General features: G+C 44.9%; 1 protein-coding gene across 10 annotated transcripts in view; it reads left to right on the top strand.

Annotated features, from left to right (window-relative positions):
* cobl (cordon-bleu WH2 repeat protein) overlaps positions 1-20,840 on the top strand; it is a 509,208-nt gene that overhangs the window by 418,466 nt on the left and 69,902 nt on the right. For all 10 annotated transcript variants that reach the window (XM_038797758.1, XM_038797757.1, XM_038797756.1 and 7 more), the window contains 2 exons: positions 16,041-16,401; positions 19,565-19,653. In XM_038797758.1, the coding sequence (XP_038653686.1) occupies positions 16,041-16,401; positions 19,565-19,653 (450 nt within the window). The remainder of the gene's footprint in view (positions 1-16,040; positions 16,402-19,564; positions 19,654-20,840) is intronic.

Raw genomic sequence — 20,840 nt, 5'->3', positions numbered from 1 at the left:
TCGGAGGTGGTGTACCCTGTGAGTTTGCATTGAACCCACTTTTGCTCTCCAAAAAAGAGACGATTAAGGGAGCATAATCTCAAATGTTGTTGCCAATGCAAAAGTAGGGCTTAACTATCAAGGAGGTTTATAAAAAGCTAAAGGGAGACATGTTTCATAGAAAACATTGATTTTGGACATTTAAATTAATGTGTGCAATTTTGGCCACTCCATCATGGAATGAGCATTAAAGTGAGAAGAGCACACAGCACGAATTCACCAAGATGATAACAGAGACAAGAAACTATATTTAAGGGAGACTTGAGGTTATTTTCATTGGAGCAGAGAAGACCGAGGTGAAATTTAATCAAAGTTCTTCAAATATGTAACGGTTTAATAGAATGAATACCAAAACCCTTTACTGTAGTTAGGAAGGGGTCATTAACTTTGTTCAAGGTGTCATGAAAAGAGAAAAGCAAGGAGAATTTCTTTATACAGCGGGTTGTTAAAACATGGTATGGTTTGCTAAGGCAGAGGCAGAGACTATTTTGGCTTTTTGGAAAATTGGATAAATGTTTAAAACAAAGGCACAGGACAATGGGTACATCTCAATCCATTGTGTTTAGTTTTCAATTACTAGAGCAAAGAACCAGAAATGAAGCAATTGACTAAATGGCCTCAGTCTATATTTAAAATCCTATTTCTGAGTGTTTTTGCACATTGATGAGTTTCTCTGAAAAGGCAGCTTCCATAATGTAAGTGTTCATCGGCTGTGCAGTAAAATAAATTCTCATACTGACCCTCTAGACAGTTCTACAATCCATATTTAATCCTGCTATCTGCAGGTCAATTGTAGGGAGGATCATCTAGCAGCATGCCTAGATACTTAAACTTAAAGGGGCAAAATATCATAGGTCCTGAAAACAAGTGCAGGATCACAATCAGTGATTAGCCCTTACCTGTTGAAGAAGCATTCCAACTCTGTGCTGCATGCTGATTTGCATGATTACTGCGTTCAGCCAGTACTGAAACCACTTTTGAATGTCTGTGCGACCAAATGGAGAGGTCCAATTTGTGACCCGCTAGCATTCTGGTTGGAGACGGCACCTAATCCTTTCAGATACCGTAGAACTGAAATGTGGCCTGGCAGTGGTGGAAGAGCAAGAGATGGAAAAGCAGAAAAATAGGCATTAAGGTGAAATATTGGTTGGAATTCTCCAGGCGTTGGGATTCTCTGTTCCGGCCAGCAGTGCACCCACGGGTTTCATGGCGCCACGGGGTGGCTTCAATGGGAAATCCCATTGACAAGCAGCAGGAGTAGCAGATCCCACTGTTAGCAAACAGCAAACAGAGAAACACGCGACTGGCAACCAGAAAATCTAGCCCAAGGTCAGATATGAGTTGCCAGAGTGGACTAGGGCTATTCGGTAAATCTATGACAGAACAGTGGGACACATTTGAGAAGGAAAATAGTACAAGGCCAATATGTTCCAACAAAGAAAAAAGGTGGGACCAACAAATCCAGTGAACCCTGGATATCAAGGAATATATAGCATTGGAGAAAGAGAAAAAGGCAGATAACGACGACTCAAAACAGCAGAAGCCCCGGAGGAGTATAGAATGTGTAAGAGGGAACTTAAAAAGGAAATTAGGAGAGCAAAAAGGAGACATGAAAGGAGACTGGCAGGTAAAATAAAGGAAAATCTTAAGTTGTTTTCCAAGTACATTAAGGGTAAAAGATTAACTCGGGAAAGAGTTAAGAACCACAGTGGTAATTTGTCTGTGGAGCCAGAGAACGTAGGTAGGGTTCTAACTGAATTCTTTGTGTCAGTGTTCACGAGTGAGAGGGAAGATGTGGATCACGAAATCAAAGAAGGGGACTGTGATAAAATTAAAGAAATTAACATAGACATAGAGGAGTTTCTGAGTGGTCTGGCAGGCTTAAAAGTAAATAAATCTCCAGGGTCAGATGAAATGTATCCCAGGCTGTTGAGTGAGGCAAGGGAGCAAAAAGCAGGGGTGCTGGCAATAATTTTCAGTTCCTTTCTGGCCATAGGAGAGGTGCTTGAGAACTGGAGGATAGCCAATGTGATACCTTTAGTCAACAAGGGAGGAAGGGGTGCACCAGGAAACTACAGGCCAGTCAGTCTAACCTCAGTGGTGGGGAAACTATTGGAAGCAATTCTGAGAGAACAAAATTAATCTGCATTTGGAGAGGCAGCAATTAAACAAGAACAGTCATTGGTTTTGTTATGTTCTCCCAACTTGAATTAATTTTCAAAGCAGTGACCTGGTATGTATATGAGCGCAATGTACTTGATGTAGTATACTTAGACTTCAGCAAGGCTTTCTCATATGGAAAAGTGATGGCAAAGGTAGGAGCCCATGGGATCCAAGCAAATTTGGCAAATTGGATCCAGAATTAGCTAAGTGGCAGGAAGCAGAGGATGATGGTCGAGAGTGTTTTTCTGACTGGAAGCCTGTGACCAGTGGGGTCCTGCAAGCTTCAGTGTTGGGGCCCTCGCTATTTGTGGTTTATATAAATTATTTAGACTTGAATGTAGGAGGGTTGATCAGTATGATCGCGGAATATACGAAAATTGTTGGAGTGAGGAGGAAAGCTTTAGATTACAGAAGGATATAGAAGGCCTGTTCAGACGGGTTGCTCCGTGGCAAATGGAATTCAATCCGGATAAATGTAAGGTGATTCACTTAGGCAGGACAAACATGCCAGAGAATCGCCCGGGGCCGGCGTCAATCCCGCCCCCACCGTGTCCCAAATTCTCCGCCCCCCGAGATTCGGTGGGAGCGGTAATTGCACCGCGCCGGTCGGCAAGCCCCCCGCAGCGATTCTCTGGCCCGCGATGGGCCGAAGTCCCGCGGCTGACAGGCTTTTCCCACCGGCGTGGGTTAAGCTACCTCTCTTAACGGTGGAATTGGTGGCTTGGTTCCGGGGTCCTGGGGGGAGCGCAGGGCGATCTGACCCCGGGGGCTGCCCCACGGTGGCCTGGCCCACGATCGGGGCCCACTGATCCGCGGGCGGGCCTGTGCCGTGGGGGCACTCTTTTTCTTCCACCCCCGCCATGGCCTTCACCTTGGCGGAGGCGGAAGAGACCCCTTCCCCTGCGCATGCACCGTTATGACATCAGCAGCTGCTGACGTACCGGCGCATGCGCGGACTTACACCGGCTGGCGAAGTCCTTTCGGCCCGGCTGGCGTGCCGCCAAAGGCCGTTCACGCCAGCCGGCAGAGTGGGAACCACTCCGGCGTTGGCCTAGTCCCTCAATATGAGGGCTTGGTCCCTAAAGGTGCGGAGAATTCCGCACCTTTGGGGCGGCCCGACGCCGGAGTGGTTCACGACACGCCGGGACCCCCCGCCCCGCCGGGTAGGGGAGAATCCCGGCCAAGGTAACGGAATACGTGATGAACGACAGGGCCTTGAAAAGCACAGAAGATCAGAGGGACCTTGTTGTACATGTACACCGGTCCCTGAAGTTAGCAGGGAACATTGAGACAGTGGTGAAGAATGCATATGATATACTTGCGTTTATTATTAGAGGCACAGAGTTTAAGAGCAGGGAGGTAAGGCTGGAGGTGTATAAAACGTTGGTTAGGCCACAGCTAAAGTATTTTGTGCAGTTCTGGAATCCACATTATAGGAGGGATTTGATAGCACTGGAAGGATTCATAGAATATTTACCAGGATGTTGTCTGGACTGAAAGGTTTTAGTTATGAAGAGAGGTTGGATAGACTGGGGCTGTTTTCCTTGAAGGAGAGGAGACTGGGGGAGTGGAGGGGGTGGCATTATTGAGATGTACAAAATTCTGAGGGGCATAGATAGAGTAGACAAGATTACGTTTTTCCCCTTGGTGGAGGGACCAATGACCAGGGGGCATAGATTTAAGGGGTGCAATTCTCCCATCGGGAGTCTAAGTACCGACGACGGAGTGAAAACCGGAGTGTTTCACTCCGGCGTCGGAGGCCGCTCCCAGCCCCCTATTCTCCTGCCCCCAGGGGGCTAAGAGCGGCGTTGCGTCATTTACGCGGCGCATAAAAGTGGCGCCACGTAAATGACGCGGCCAGCGGCTGCGTAAATGACATCACCCGTGCATGCGCAGTTGTCATCCTCCCCGAGGTCGCCCTGCAAGACGATGTCGGATGGATCTTGCGGGGCGGCAGATGAAAGGAGGTCCTCCTTCGGAGAGGCCTGCCCGCCGATCGGTGGGCACCGATCGCGGGCCAGACCCCTTGTGAGGCCCCCCCCCCAGTGTAGGATCCCCCCCTCCACAGGCCGCACCCCCCCCTACCCCCCCCCCCCCCCCCCGCCGGCAGGTGTGGACGCCGCCGGCGGGGTTGGGCATGCCGCTCGGCCCATTCGGGCCGGAGAATCGCCGCTCGCCCGTTGCAAACGGCGAGAGGCGATTCTCCCAGTGGCCAGCTGTGATTCTCGCTGCGCCGGTTGGGGGGGGGGGGGGGTGGGAGAATCGCGTGCGGCTGCCGGTGCGACGTGGCGGGACTCGTGCGCGCCCCGTCGATTCTCCCACCCGGCGTAGGGGGGGGGAGAATTCCGCCAAAGGTAAGCGGCGGGAGGTTCTGAAGGGATGTGAGGGAAACTTTTTTCACCCAGTAGGTGATGGGAGTCTGGAATTCATTGTCTGAAAGGGTGGTAGAGGCAGAGACCCTGATAAAATTTAGAAATATTTAGATGTGCACTTGTGATGCCAAGGCATACAAGGCTATGGGACATGTGCTGGAAAATGGGCTTAGAATAGTTTAGTGATTGTTCTTGGTCGGCGCAAACACGATGGGCTGAAGGGCTTTTCCTGAGCTGTAGACTCTATGACTCATTCTTTGAGGAAGTGACAAAGTTAATTGATGAGGGAAGGGCTGTAGATGTCATATACATGGACTTCAGTAAAGCATTTGAAGTTTCCCATGGCAGGTTGATGGAAAAAGTGAAGTCGTATGGGGTTCAGAGTGTACTAGCTAAATGGATAAAGAACTGGCTGGGCAACAGGAGGCAGAGAGTAGTGGTGGAAGGGAGTGTCTCAAAATGGAGAAAGGTGACTAGTGGTGTTCCACAGGGATCCGTACTCGGACCACTGTTGTTTGCGATATACAGAAATGATCTGAACAAAGATATAAGTGGTCTGATGAGCAAGTTTGCAGATGATACTAAGATTGGTGGTGTTGCAGATAGCGAGGCGGACTGTCAGAGAATACAGGAAAATATAGATAGATTGGAGAGTTGGGCAGAGAAATGGCAGATGGAGTTCAATCCAGGCAAATGCGAGGTGATGCATTTTGGAAGATCTAACTCAAGAGCAGACTATATGGTCAATGGAAGAGTCCTGGGGAAAATTGATGTACAGAGAGTTCTGGGAGTTCAGGTCCATTGTACCCTGAAGGTGGCAACGCAGGTTGATAGAGTGGTCAAGAAGGCATACAGCATGCTTGCCTTCATTGAACGGGGTATTGAGTACAAGAGTCGGCAGGTCATGTTACAGTTGTATCGGACTTTGGTTAGGCCACATTTGGAATACTGCGTGCAGTTCTGGTCGCCACATTACCAGAAGGATGTGGATGCTTTAGAGAGGGTGCAGAGGAGGTTCACCAGGATGTTGCCTGGTATGGAGGGTGCTAGCTATGAAGAAAGGTTGAGTAGATTAGGATTGTTTTCATTGGAAAGACGGAGGTTGAGGGGAGACCTGATTGAGGTCTACAAAATTATGAGAGGTATGGACAGGGTGGATAGCAACAAGCTTTTTCCGAGAGTGGTGGTGTCAATTACAACAGGTCACGATTTCAAGGTGAGAGGGGAAAAGTTTAAGGGAGATGTGCGTGGAAAGTTTTTTACACAGAGAGTGGTGGGTGCCTGGAATGCTTTGCCAGCGGAGGTGGTAGAGGCGGGTACGATAGCATCATTTAAGATGCATCTGGACAGATATATGAACGGGTGGGGAACAGAGAGAAGTAGACCTTGGAAAATAGGCAACAGGTTTAGATAAAGGATCTGGATCAACGCAGGCTGGGAGGGCCGAAGGGCCTGTTCCTGTGCTGTAATTTTCTTTGTTCTTGTTCTTTGTTCGTTGTACATTAGGAAACATGACAGTCAATTGATGACAATGAGCTGACTTTGATGAATCTGGTAAAATCAACTAACCTTTCAAGTTGCTTGGGAGCAATAGAGATCATGGGAGCCTAGTAATCCTGGTTAGAATTTCAGGATTGTGAATTAGTCTGAGTTTTTTACTTAATGTTAAGTCTATTTGGAATAAATATGCTTCCCAAAATAATCTTGAATAAGCTGGTATGTTTTTAGATCAATAATGGTTTTGTACTGCTATTTTTATTAACTTTTAATCCGTGGAATTTGAGTAAAAACAGCGCGAGGAATAATGTTTACGCAGTCGGGCGGCACGGTGGCGCAGAACCCGCTGAATACCCAGGTTCAATCCTGGCCTTGGGTCACTGTCCATGTGGAGTTTTCACATTCTCCCAGTGTTGGCGTGGGTCTCACCTCCACATCCCAAAAAACGTGCAGGGTAGGTGAATTGGCCCCTTGATTGGAAAAAAATAATTGGGTACTTTAAATTTATTTTTTTTAAAATTCAAAATAATGTTCACACAGCATAGAGATCTCATTTTTAACTCAAAATATGCTCACATAAGACTTCATTTTTTTGAAAGTGGATTTTGGGAAAGAAAAGTTATCTGGAAGACATTATTTTCTGTCGCTTCAACTTCTTATTTAAAATTAATTGCCCGGATTGGCATTTGGTCCTGTTTTGAGAATGATGAAATGCTTTGCAATGAGATTAGATAACTTTGAATTCAGTGTTATAATATATCCTTTGAACATCTGTACAATTACCACTGCCTCTGTTACATTCAAGTAATTATCAGGATTACAGGAGTGATTTACCAGTACTCCTTATTCTGTTGAAAAACTTGAAATTTGCTGGCAAGCATTCTGTACTTACTGTGTTTTTCACAGGAACATTGCATTTTCATACTGAAAGTATTTTTAGTGATTAATTAATGTGCGTGAGTGTGGACTTGTTTGTTCCAAATGATCATTAAGCATGTATCCCACTGTCTTTTGCTCTGTCTCTCATTCACACACAGATCTTGAAAACCATGACAAATTCCTCTCATAGTGAACTCTTTTATTGGTAACAGTTTAATTGAAGATTTTTTTAAAATGCAGGTTTTATGAAAAGGCCATCTTCTTCCTTTCCAGTTCAATCCTCCAAAGTTCCATGCTTCAACTGGCCTGTTGCTCCCCGTCATTCTCCAGGACTGAATGCGCAACTCAATTTCATCTGCAAAATTTGGAATTCTGCTTATTTTTCATTTAGGACAGTAGTTTAGGGGTATTTTTTTAATCCAGGGTTTATAGTGGTGAATGACAATCCAGGACCTCTTCTTGAAATCATAGACTGTGCAAGTGTGCTGCTAACACACTTGAATTCCCTCTTGAATGCCAGATAATTAAATCATTCATTAAATCTTACAAACAAGAGGGATACCAGTGTTGATCTATCGGGTATTCTCCCTTCAGTTCTAACAGACTGCAACTGTTGCCATTAAAAAATCAATTAACTTTACAAATACTCAGCCAATTGGCAAATTTGTCAATTTTAATCTCAGGAGCTTTTTGCTTTAGGCTCAAGTCTTCTGTGATAGATTTGCTATTGTGGGCCAATCTTGCTTTCCCTTAATGCGTGAATATTTCAGTTATGCCCTGGAAGTTCCCATATTGACCTCACTAGTTTTCATTGCTCGCCAGTTATTTCACTAATATTGTTACCTGTATCCATTTAAGGTCATCACTTCTGTTTCGGCAGCACGTGTGAATCCTTGGTGCATAAATTAAAAATTTGTTCCATTGTGTCCTGAACTGAAGATTTTATAAATCTTCTCCTCACAGAGGCCAACGCCACACAATTAATCTATGCAGTGCAGATTTCACATGTAGCTGACAAGTCATTAAATTGCAAGTAAATTAATTTTCCAAATATGTGTAAATAAATATTGGACGGAATTCTCCGACCCCCTGCAGGGTCAGGGAATCGCCTGGCACCGGTGTCAATCCCGCCCCCGCCTTGGCCTGAATTCTCCGCCACCCGGGAATCAGCGGGGGAGGGAATCATGCCCCACCGGTCGGCGGGCCCACCGCGCCGATTGGCGGGCCCCTGGCGGCGATTCTCCAGCCCGCAATGGGCCTAAGTCCCACCGCTGACAAGCCTCTCCTGCTGGCGTGGATTAAACCATCTCTCTTACCTGCGGGATTGGCGGCGCGGGCGGGCGCCGGGGTCCTGGTGGATGGGGGCGCGGGGCGATCTGACCCGGGGGTTGCCCCCACGATGGCCTGGCCTGCGATTGGGGCCCACCGATCGGCGGGCGGGCCTGTGCCGTGGGGCATTCTTTTTCTTCCGCCGCCGCCACGGCTTCCACCATGGCGGAGGCGGAAGAGACCCCCTCCACCGCGCATGCGCCGGTGGTGACGTCAGCGGCCGCTGATGCTCTGGCACATGCGCGGACTCACGCCGACCGGCGAAGGCCTTTTGGCCAGCCCCGACGCTGATCGGCGTGGCGCCAAATGCCGTTGGTGCCAGTAGGCGGAGCGGGAGCCACTCCGGCGCGGGCCTAGCCCCTAAAGGTGCTACACCGGGACCCCCCCGCCCACCGGGTAGTGGGGAATTTCGCCTATTATCTCAGAAAAAAGTTTTTATAACCTATGAAGTATTAAATCGTAGACAGCTGAAGTGCTTGGACAGATAAAGTTGCATTTGCAGACATTTTCCATGTACAAAGAACAAGAACTAAGAAAAGTACAGCACAGGAACAGGCCCTTCGGCCCTCCAAGGCTGTGCCGACCATGCTGCCCATCAAACGAAGTTCTTCTGCACTTCCGGGGTACATATCCCTCTTTCCCACCCTATTCGTGTATTTGTCAAGGCACCCCTTAAACGGCACTATCATCCCTGCTTCCACCACCTCCTCCGGCAGCGAGTTCCAGGCACCCACGACACTCTGTGTAAAAAAAACTTGCCTGGTACATCTCCTCTAAACCTTGCCCCTCGCACCTTAAACCTATGCCCCCTAGTAATTGACCCCTCTACCCTGGGAAAAAGTCTCTGACTATCCACTCTGTCTATGCCCCTTATAATTTTGTAGGCCTCTATCAGGTCGCCCCTCAACCTCTGTCGTTCCAGTGAAAACAAAACAAGTTTCTTCAAACTCTCCTCATAGCTAATGCCCTCCATACCAGGCAACATCCTGGTAAATCTCTTCTGTACCCTATCTAAAGCCTCCACATCCTTCTGGTAGTCTAGCGAGCAGAATTGAACACTATACTCCAAGTGTGGCTCAACTAAGGTTCTGTACAGCTGCAACATGACTTGCCAATTTTTATACTCAATGCCCCGGCCAATGAAGGCAAGCATGTCGTACGCCTTCTTGACTGCCTTCTCCACCTGTGTTGCCCCTTTCAATGAACTGTGGACCTGTACACCTCGATCTCTCTGACTGCCAATACTCTTGAGGGTTCTACCATTCAATGTATATTCCCTACCTGCATTAGACCTTCCAAACTGCATTATCTCACATTTGTCTGGATTAAACTCCATCTGCCATCTCTCCGCCCAAGTCTCGAAACAATCTAAATCCTGCTGTATCCTCCGACAGTCCTCATCGCTATCTGCAATTCCACCAACCTCTGTGTCATCCGCAAACTTACTAATCAGACCAGTTACATTTTCCTCCAAATCATAGATATATACTACAAACAGCAAAGGTCCCAGCACTGATCCCTGCAGAACACCACTAATCACAGCCATCCAATCAGAAAAGCACCCTTCCATTGCTACTGTCTGCCTTCTATGACCTAGCCAGTTCTGTATCCATCTTGCCAGCTTACCTCTGATTCCATGTGACTTCACCTTTTAGACCAGTCTGCCATGAGGGACCTTGTCAAAGGCCTTACTGAAGTCCATATAGACAACATCCACTGCCCTACCAGCATCAATCACCTTTGTGACCTCCTCGAAAAACTCTATCAAGTTAGTGAGACACGACCTCCCCTTCACAAAATCATGCTGCCTCTCACTAATATGTCCACTTGCTTCCAAATGGGAGTAGATCCTGTCTCGAAGAATTCTCTCCAGTAATTTCCCTACCACTGACGGAAGGCTCACCAGCCTGCAGTTCCCTGGATTATCCTTGCTACCCTTCTCAAACAAAGGCACAGCATTGGCTGTTCTCCAGTCCTCCGTGACATCACCTGAAGACAGTGAGGATCCAAAGATTTCTGTCAAGGCCTCAGCAATTTCTTCTCTTGCCTCCTTCAGTTCTTCAGTATTCTGGGTAGATCCCATCAGGCCCTGGGGACTTACCAACCTTAATATTTTTCAAGACGCCCAACACCTCGTCTTTTTGGATCGCAATGTGACCCAGGCTACCTACACACCCTTCTCCAGACTCAACATCCACCAATTCCTTCTCTTCGGTGAATACTGATGCACAGTATTCATTTCGTATCTCGCCCATTTCCTCTGGCTCCACACATAGATTCCCTTGCCTGTTCCTTCAGTGGGCCAACCCTTTCCTTGGCTACCCTCTTGCTTTTTATGTACGTGTAAAACGCCTTGGGATTTTCCTTAACCCGATTTGCCAATTACTTTTCGTGACCGCTGTTAGCCCTCCTGACTCCTTGCTTAAGGTCCTTCCTACTTTTCTTATATTCCACACAGGCTTTTCTGTTCCCAGCCTTCTAGCCCTGACAAATGCCTCCTTTTTCTTTTTGACGAGGCCTACAATATCTCTCATTTTCCAAGGTTCCCGAAATTTGCCATATTTATCCTTCTTCCTCATAGGAACATGCCTGTCCTGAATTCCTTTCAACTGACATTTGAAAGCCTCCCACATGACATATCTTGATTTACCCTCAAACATCCGCCCCCAATCTAGGTTCTTCAGTTCTCGCCTAATATTGTTATACTTAGCCTTCTCCCAATTTAGCACATTCACCCTAGGACCACTCTTATCCTTGTCCACCAGCACTTTAAAACTTACTGAATTGTGGTCACTGTTCCCAAAATGCTCCCCTACTGAAACCTCTACCATCTGGTCGGGCTCATTCCCCAATACCAGGTCCAGTACAGCCCCTTCACCAGTTGGACGAAGGGCTGGTTTCGCACACACTGGGCTAAGTCGCTGGCTTTTAAAGCAGACCAAGGCAGTCCAGCAGCACGGTTCAATTCCCATACCAGCCTCCCCGAACAGGCGCCGGAATGTGGCGACTAGGGGCTTTTCACAGTAACTTCATTGAAGCCTACTCGTGACAATAAGCGATTTTCATCTACATATTGTTTTAAGAAGCCCTCCTGGATGCTCCTTACAAACTCTGCCCTGTCCAAGCATCTAGCACTAAGTGAGTCCCGGTCAATTTTGGGAAAGTTAAAGTCTCCCATCACAACAACCCTGTTGCTTTTACTCCTATCCAAAATCTGTCTACCTATCTGCTCCTCTATCTCCCGCTGGCTATTGGGAAGCCTGTAGTAAACCCCAACATTGTGACTGCACCCTTCTTGTTCCTGATCTCTACCCATATATCCTCGCTGCCCTCTGAGGTATCCTCCCGCAGTATGCTGTGATATTCTCCCTAACCAGTAGTACAACACCTCCACCCCTTTTACATCCCCCTTGATCCCGCCTGAAACATCTAAATCCTAGAATGTTTAGCTGCTAATCCTGTGTTTCCCTCAACCAGGTCTCTGTAATGGCAACATCATAGTTCCAAGTACTAATCCAAGCTCTAAGTTCATCTGCTTTATCTGTTATACTTCTTGCATTAAAACATATGTACTTCAGGCCACTAGTCCTGCTGTTTTCAGCAACATCTCCCTGTCTGCTCTTCCTCAGAGCAATACTGGCCCTATTCCCTAGTTCTCCCTCAATTTTTTCACCTTCTGACCTATTGCTCCGGTACCCAACCCACTGCCATACTAGTTTGAATGTAGTACAGCAATTTCTAGTTTCACCATCCACTCTGATAGTCTGAAACTCCATTTCTCTATGTTGATCTGGAAGTCAGCATTTTGAAGCTGCACCAGTTTGATAATGTTATCCATTTTAACAAGTAACGTGTAAAAGCACTGCAACTGCTTACTTAAGGCGGAAATCATTGATCGGTGAGTGGGCTATTGGCAACCACACTACAGCCATTTCCAGAATGTCTGATGGGATGTACTCCCATTCGGGAAATCTGTTGGCTGCCGTTAGGATTCCTGGGGCATATAGTGGGAATTTCCTACCTACAAAGCTACCAGCCAATCAGAGCCCAATAGTCCTCCAGTCATGGTAGCCTTCACATAGACCGTGGTTGCAAGGTGACCAAGAAATTCCTAAAGTATAGGAAGATAGGAAAAGGAAGTGAGATGGCTCTGCTTATAAAGAATGAGATCAGTACAGTAGTCAGAAATGATATCTCGGAAGATTAAGATGCAGAATCAATTTAAGTAGGTATGAGAAATAGCAAAATAAAGAAATCACTAGTAGAAATGGTTTATAAGCACCGTACTGCAGCTACACTGCAGGAAAAAGCACAATCAATAAGTTGTAAGAAAAGTACTGGGATTATCGTATGGATTTATAAACCTCATAGTGATTGAACTAATCAAATTGATAAAGGTTGCCCGAGGTTAATGTCTTCGAATAATACAGGCTATTTTAGGCTATGTGTAATAAGACAGAATTAATTAATGATATCATAGTACAGAACCCCCTGACGCACAGATCAAACCCCAGAACTGGGGAAACGGCATGCTTGGCTAGGGAACTGGGAACGTTTATGGAGCAGATGGGCAGTGGACCCATGAAGGTTCATGCACCCAGGTGAGAAGGAATTCTCGTTCTTTTCACCAGTACACTGTGTTAGTATGACTAGAGGTACTATGGTACCTGGGAGTGTGAGCTGCTATTGGTGGAGAAGGCTTGCTGCCCATTGGTCGAGATGAAGGTAGCTCCGCCCATGAGGCGGAGTATAAGAACCCGTGTTTCCCAGCAGCCATCGTTCTTTCTGTACTCAATCTGCTGGGCACACTTCTTGTAGATTAAAGCCTTCGATTCGGACTACTCCTTCGTTTCTGTGCTTATTGATCGCGCATCATACACAAGGTCCACACCCACATCGACTTCTTTGCAGTAGGGAAGTCGGTGTTTCCAGAAATAGTCAGAATGGAGTACTGGAGGCAGGAAGGGTCCCAGGGGACTGGAAAGTGGCTGATCTAATACTGCTGTTTAGGAAGGGTGGGAGGCAGAAGGCAAGAAATTGTGGGCCGGATGGCCTCACTTCGGTCATTGGTAAGATTTTACAGTCCATTATTAAAGATGAGATCGTCGAGTACTTGGAAGTGCGTGATAAAATAGGACTGAGTCAGCATGGCTTTGTCAAGGGGAAGTCTTGTCTGACAAATCGGTTAGAGTTCTTTGAGGAAGTAAGAACAAACAAAAACAAAGAACATACAGTGCAGAAGGAGGCCATTCGGCCCATCGAGTCTACGCCAACCCACTTAAGCCCCCACTTCCACCCTATCACCGTAACCCAATAACCCTCCCAACCTTTTTGGTCACTAAGTGCAATTTATCATGGCCAATCCACCTAACCTGCACGTCTTTGGACTGTGGGAGGAAACCGGAGCACCCAGAGGAAACCCGTGCAGACGTGGAGAGGACGTGCAGACTCCGCACAGGCAGTGACCCAGCAGGGCATCGAACCTGGGACCCTGACGCTGTGAAGCTACAGTGTTATCGACTTGTGCTACCATGCTGCCGAGAGAAACAAGGAAGTTAGATAAAGGAGAACCAATGGACGATATTTTTTAGATTTTCAGAAGGCCTTTGACAAGGTGCCTCATAGGAGACTGTTAAATAAGTTAAGAGTGTTAAGGGTAAGATCCTGGCATGGATAGAGAATTGGCTGACTGGCAGAAGTCAGAGAGTGGGGATAAATGGGTCTTTTTCAGGATGGCAGCCGGTGACTAGTGGTGTGCCTCAGGGGTCGGTGCTGGGACCATAACTTTTCACAATATGCATTAATAATCTGAAGAAGGAACTGAAGGCACTGTTGCTAAGTTTGCAGGTGGTACAAAGATCTGCAGAGGGACAGGTAGTATTGAGGAAACAGGCAGCTGCAGAAGGACTTGGACAGGCTAGGAGAGTGTGCAAAGAAGTGGCAGATGGAATACAACGTGGAAAAGTATGAGGTTATGTCCTTTGGAAGGAGGAATGGAGGCATAGACAATTTTTGAATGGGGAGATGCTTTGAAAATCAGAAGCACAAAGGGACTTGGGAGTCCTTGTTCATGATTCTCTTATGGTTAACGTGCAGGTTCAGTCGGCAGTTTGGAAGGCAAATGCAATGTTCGCATTCATGTTCAGAGGGCTAGAATACAAGACCAGGGATATACTTCTGAGGCTATATAAGGCTCTGGTTAGGCACCATTTGGAGTATAGTGAGCAGTTTTGGGCCCCATACCTTAGGAAGGATGTGCTGGCCTTGGAAAGGGTCCAGAGGAGGTTAAAAAAATGATCCCTGGAATGAAGAGCTTGTCGTATGAGGAACAGTTGAGGACTCTGGATCTGTACGCTTTGGTGTTTAGAAGGATGAGGGGGATCTTATTGAAACTTATAGGTTACCGAGACGCCAGGATAGAGTGGACGTGGAGAGGATGTTTCCACTTGTTGGAAAAACTAGAAGCAGAGGACACAATCTCAGACTAAATGGACGATCCTTTAAAACAGAGATGAGAAGGAATTTCTTCACCAGAGGGTGGTGAATCTGTTGAACTCTTTGTCACAGAAGGTTGTGGAGGCCAAATCTCTGAGTGCCTTTAAGACAGAGATAGATAGGTTCTTGATTAATAAGGGGATCAGGGTTATGAGGAGAAGGCAGGAGAATGAGGATGAGAAAAATATCACCCATGATTGAATGGCGGAGCAGACTCGGCTCAGTGGCCTAATTCTGCTCCTATATCTTATGGTCTTATGGTATTCATTTTATTGGTCTGCTTTGTTGAGTTGGCAGCTGCACTTGGTTGATGAATGTATGTTCGTGAATTCTTACAGCATACAGGGCACAACCCAAAAAAGCAAACTAATTTCATATTAAACTGTTTGTACAAGTATCATTCATTCTTTGTTCCCACACTTTCTGCACAAGGTTTTAATCAATTTTAATGACTCTATTCTCTTTTATAATCGCAGCCTGTTGTCCAATTCAAGATTGTTAGCATTTGATGTGTAGTTACTTTGAGTACTATTGTTAATCAATAAAAACAAGTTTTACCAAAACATGCGTTCATAATGTAGGGACACAGTGTTAGTTATTTTAGTAAATTAGCTCACGTCACTCATTTTTGAAGCTTAAAACTGCCTTCTGGCAAAACCAATCAACTTTCTGCAGTTCAGAAAATGTGATTAATTATTTTGCTCATTGTATCCCTTCACTGTTGGTTATCGATTCCAAAGGTTTAATTTGAGGAAAACTTTCTGTCCTTCAAAGGAGAAAACTGCTGCCAAATCTGAATAGCTTTTAAGATTTTTATCTTCCTACCTATATATAAAATACTTGAATTTTCAAGTTTATCTTGACTATATTTCATAAATACAGTAAATTTAATAATATGTTCTCGAAATAATTTGCTTAATGCCTAAAGATCAGTAATTTATTGGGAAAATGCTATAATTATATTGTCATTGTTTAGTCAGTAAAACAGAATTGTGTAGAATGAGTTTTCCACCTGTGCTTACAAAGGACGGGATTCTCCGTCCGCCCGTCGACCGGAGAATCCCGCCCAAAGTCAATGGACTTCTCCATTGTCCATATCTCGCCCGTGGCATTCTTGGGGCAGAGAGGTGGAAAAATCCAGCCCAAAGTTTAAGTTCAGAGTTGAAAAGGTGATGAGTAAATATTGTCATTCAATGCACTTACTAACTTAATTATTTAAAATTGCATTACTTCTTTTTTTTATCTTCTTCCTGGATTCTATATCAGCGGGGCTGGGATCAGAACAAGGTAGTGGAGTTGGTGGTGATATAATGGAAATAGAACCTGGAAATAGGGAAGAGACTGCATCAGTAAAAAGCAGTGACAATTTTCACCGAAGTTTCTCAGAATACCCTCCAATAGCAGAGGATGAACTGTTGAATGCTGATGACTCTGAGACTGAAAATTCCCAATCTGATGGATACTCCACAGTCACCCTCACTGGCTGCCTCAATTTGAGAAACAAAACTGCTACTAAAGAGATCCCACATGCCTCATGTAAGGTAAGTGGCACCGAAGATTATTCAACATGGAGTAGTGATCAGTCTTCTGAAGAGGAATCAAATTCTTCTGGGAACTACAAAAACAGGTATGAACTTTAATGACAATGTCTACACCTTTTATACACATTGTAACCTAAAATAGGTCAGCCTAAATTCACCCTTCAGAGCTAAAATAATAATTTTTCCTCATAACTATGTTCAGTATTCCATTAAATCCAGATTAGCAGAAGACGACCAGCGAAGAAGAAAGGTGCCGCCTACTTTTCATACATGTATTCTAAACAGTAAAATTGTGTATTAATTGGGTTTCTTTGTGACCTTCAGGTCAGCTCTCAGTAGTGCTATTCGCAGGATCACAAATATTTCACCAATTGCATTTTATTACACCTATCATTAGTATAATATTAATATCATGCAGCATTTTAAGCAACTGTTGAGTAACAAGGGAACCATTTGTACAGCACTTGAATAGTCAGATGTAATGTATCTATATTTTGGGTGTGTGATAGTTAAATGCACCAACTTCGAACAGCATTTTAATATTTTTGTTGGTGAGTAATCAATGCACGTCTGTCTATAGAAGATAAGAGAGCTTTTCAAAGCAACCGTCCCAATTTTGAAACACTAATCCACCATATCAAAAATATCACAGCAAATTCTAACTAATTACAAACTAAACATTCAAAATTTGGCTTTTAAAACATTATTTTGTGACAGTAAATCCACTTCAATCAAAACAACAGCCTTTCCTTTTATTTAAAAATAAATGCATCTCCTGAAATCTATCTAGCTACAGTATGTATTGTGGCTCGGTTAATAGCACTCTCTTTTTTGAGTCACAAGGTTGTCGGTGCAAGATTCACTCCTGGACTTGACCACAAAAATCAATGCTGACACTCCAGTGAAGTACTGCACTCTTAGAGGAGCTGTTATTAAGATATATTAAGACTGGCTCTCTCAGGTGGATGGAAAACATTCTACACATTGTTTTGAAGAGCGGAGAGTTACCCTTGATATCCTGGCCAATACTTAACCTTCAATAAACTTTGTAAAAGCAGATAATCTGGCCCTCACTGGGAACTTGCTGTGTGCAAATTGTGTGCTGGTTATGGGAACTTGCTGTGTGCAAATTGGCTGTCATATTTCCTATCACAGCGACAACACTTCAAAAGTACTGTTGAGTGCTTTGGGACATCTGGTAATCATGGAAGGTGTTGGATTATGCAAGCTTTTTAAAATATCTGCAAACTAAGAAATCCTAGAAAATATGTTTCCGTATTTAATTCATTCATCATCACAAACTTCCACATATTTTTGACACAGATCATGTCAGTGAAGGTCCTCAATTATTTGAAATATTTATTAATGACTTACGAATTGCAATCAGTGTCTTACATAAAAGAATGTAAGCAAATCCAACATTTTGAAAAATGTTTTGTTTGGAGACAACTATGTGCCTGGCGCAATTGGAACAACAAATAATCACTATGCTGCCAGTGTTGCAACTCTAAAACAGGTGTTCACTTAAAACGCGAGGGGCAATTTAGTAGTAGATATTACCACAATTAAAAATCTCTGAAATTTAGTGTTAATAAATTATGTCACTCTTACTATTTAAAATAAGTTATTTTAAATTTTCATATACATACTTCAATATTTTTTTAAACTATTTATCCATATAAAAAGACACTATTGCTATAGTGACTATCTGAGTATTTAGTATACAGCAGGTAGATTTCATGCATAAAATGTACAGATTATAAATACAGCGTTGGTTCATGTTGTTTATAAGATATTGGCCCATATCTTCCTGGTTCCCCAGCATCAGATTTGCGGGGTACCCCAAGATGTGCTGCAGGATCCATCTAAGAAGTTCCTACATAAGGAGTCACCTGGCAATTTCCCAGAATAACTAACAATCGCACTGGACTGGGAATCATCTAATAAGCGATTTCAATCGCTAACTTCAGATAGTTCAGCCAGTTTTAGCCCGATAGTTAATCTGAAAGAGTTAGAAGGAAAAAAAAAGCACTAATCTGAAACAGTCAGAAGGAAAAAAAAGCACTAACTACGTTAAACACCCAGATCGAGCCCTGCACGGAACATACCACCCCCGCTCCCAAACCAACAACCGTGCCCAGATCTGACACTGTACATGCACCCTCCCTCCCGGTATGACTCCGACATCTTCCCCTGTTGCAATTATGCCCACCCGCCTTCTGACTCTGCTTCCTGCCCTAGATCTCCCCTGTTCCGACACTGCCCCAGGTCCCACCCATTTGGACTCCACCCCATGAATCCTCTCTCGGTCCAATTCTGAGCACAGTAAGAAGTCTTACAACACCAGGTACCTCTCCATTCACCTGAGGAAGGAGCTGCGCTCCGAAAGCTTGTGTTTGAAACAAACCTGTTGGACTTTAACCTGGTGTTGTAAGACTTCTTACTATGCTCACCCCAGTCCAACGCCGGCATCTCCACATCATGGCTCCAATTCTGAGGGCATGTCTTTCCTCTCTCCCTTCATTTACTCTACCCAATGTAGTCAGGGGTGCGCTTCCTGTTCCTGTCTCACTCGACCTGAGAGTGGAAGGTCAGGAAAGATGGGCCTTGCACTTCAAGCAAGGGCAAGTCACTCCGGAGTGACAATCCACCGACAATTGGCCCTCTGAGGAAGTTATACGCCATTATTTCAGGCATAACATTTTCACAATCAGACTTTGATAACTGAGAGCAATGAAAGAACTGGGCAAGACAAAACCATGCACATAACAAAGATTTTCATAGATTTGAATTAGAACACTGTATTTGAATAAACATTATTTCTTAAATAAAACCTTGGAAGTACTCAGCAGGTGAGGCAGCATCAATGGAGAACCAAAAGAGAGTTAATGTTTCAGGTTTAATACCTTTCATTAGAACTTTGACAAGTTAAAGGCATGAAACAAAGTGAAAGTGGGTAGGGGGAAGAGACAGGAAAAAGAACAAAAGTGAACATCTGCAATTGGGTGGAAAATTAGATTTAAAATGTCAAAAGTGTTGATGGATTCAAGGTCAAAAGGGATTGGAATGAGACAAGTAAAGAGGCAGAAGATATATCAAGAGGATGTGTGAATGGCAGAACAAAGAACAGCTGTTGTCTGAAAGGAAAACATTCTTTTGTTATTCTGCTGAAGCAATTATATACTTAAAGAAGTTGCATTTGTGTTTCCAATCCTTACCTGTGTAACTTCCATTTGAAACTGGCACAAGCACTGGATCTAACTGGAAGGGGGAAGTTGAGCTCTCCAGTGAAGCCCAGATACATCTAACCTTGGCAGAGTTAGATACAGAACTGGCGGGTAAGAATTTGAGCTTTGCTGGGCTTATAAGTAAGAGTTTATTTTTCTACAGGTATTCCTGTCTGTTGCAATATGTATTGAAACTACATGTCCTCATAATTAGTATAATATGGTTGCATTAGTGCGTTACATCACATAATTGATGCTGTAGAGTACATGCAGCCACTTTGTAGTTTTTATTTATTTGCATCTTCAAGATCAGAGGTTCTATTTTGATCGCAGCAACAGTGTGGAACATAGTATCAGCATTCTAAATCACTGGAACATCCCTTGAGTTTGTTTCCAATGCACTGATGTAGTGACACAGATGATGTCAGTGATGAAGGAAGTGGGAGAAGCACAGCAATGTGAGGCAATGGGTTGGGGATAGGTATGCTCAAAATAAAAACAGAAAATAATGGAAATGCTGAACAGATCAGGTTGCACCTGTGGAATGATAAACGGTGAGATCAATGACCTGTCATCAGATCAAATATTGGGCCGTACTTCCGAGCTCCCCAGCATCAAATTGGGTGCATACCCCAAGGATGCGCTGGGGTATCCCACTTGTAACTTCACAGGTTAAGGGAGTGCCCAGCAATTGCAAAGTGCAAACTTCCTATGGAGAATTTCAGTGCACTGAGAACCATCGGATAATTAGATTCAAATTGCAAACTTCTGATAATTCCAACAAGGTTGAACCAGTCGTTATTCAGGATAAGTTAGAAGAATTGAAACCTCCTCAAAATTCTGGGTAACTATTGTAAATACCTCAGCGGAACCCCCACATCTGAACAGGAATCCCCCTCTCCTCCCTTCCTCCCCCCAGCATCCAACCTCCCTCCCCCGATCTGACCAGCCCTGACATCCCCCAATCCGACACCCTTGGACACCTCAGCCCCTCCCGCTCCCGAACTGAACACCTCTCTCTATGCATGCCCAATCATGCTGTGGCCCAACACTCCTACCATGCCGGTTTGCAGTCCCTGGGTACCAGAGGGAGCGTCAGGATGCCACACTGCCCTATCTCTGACCACCCAGGGGCCTCCAGTGGCCTGGGGGATCCCCCAGTGCTGTTAAGCCTGGTCCTTGTTTGTGTGGACCAGTACTAAATGGCGCCTGGTCCAGGCCTCACTGGGGAGGCCGTTAGTTCCTGAGTCCTGGAAGAATATGGCGTACACACATTTAAATGAGCCTAATGGCTTGTT

This window comes from Scyliorhinus canicula, chromosome 5 (assembly GCF_902713615.1).
Source record: "Scyliorhinus canicula chromosome 5, sScyCan1.1, whole genome shotgun sequence".
NCBI classification, from domain to species: Eukaryota; Metazoa; Chordata; class Chondrichthyes; order Carcharhiniformes; family Scyliorhinidae; genus Scyliorhinus; species Scyliorhinus canicula.
The sequence above is the reverse complement of the archived record's forward strand: the minus strand, read 5'-3'. Positions and strand labels throughout refer to the sequence as shown.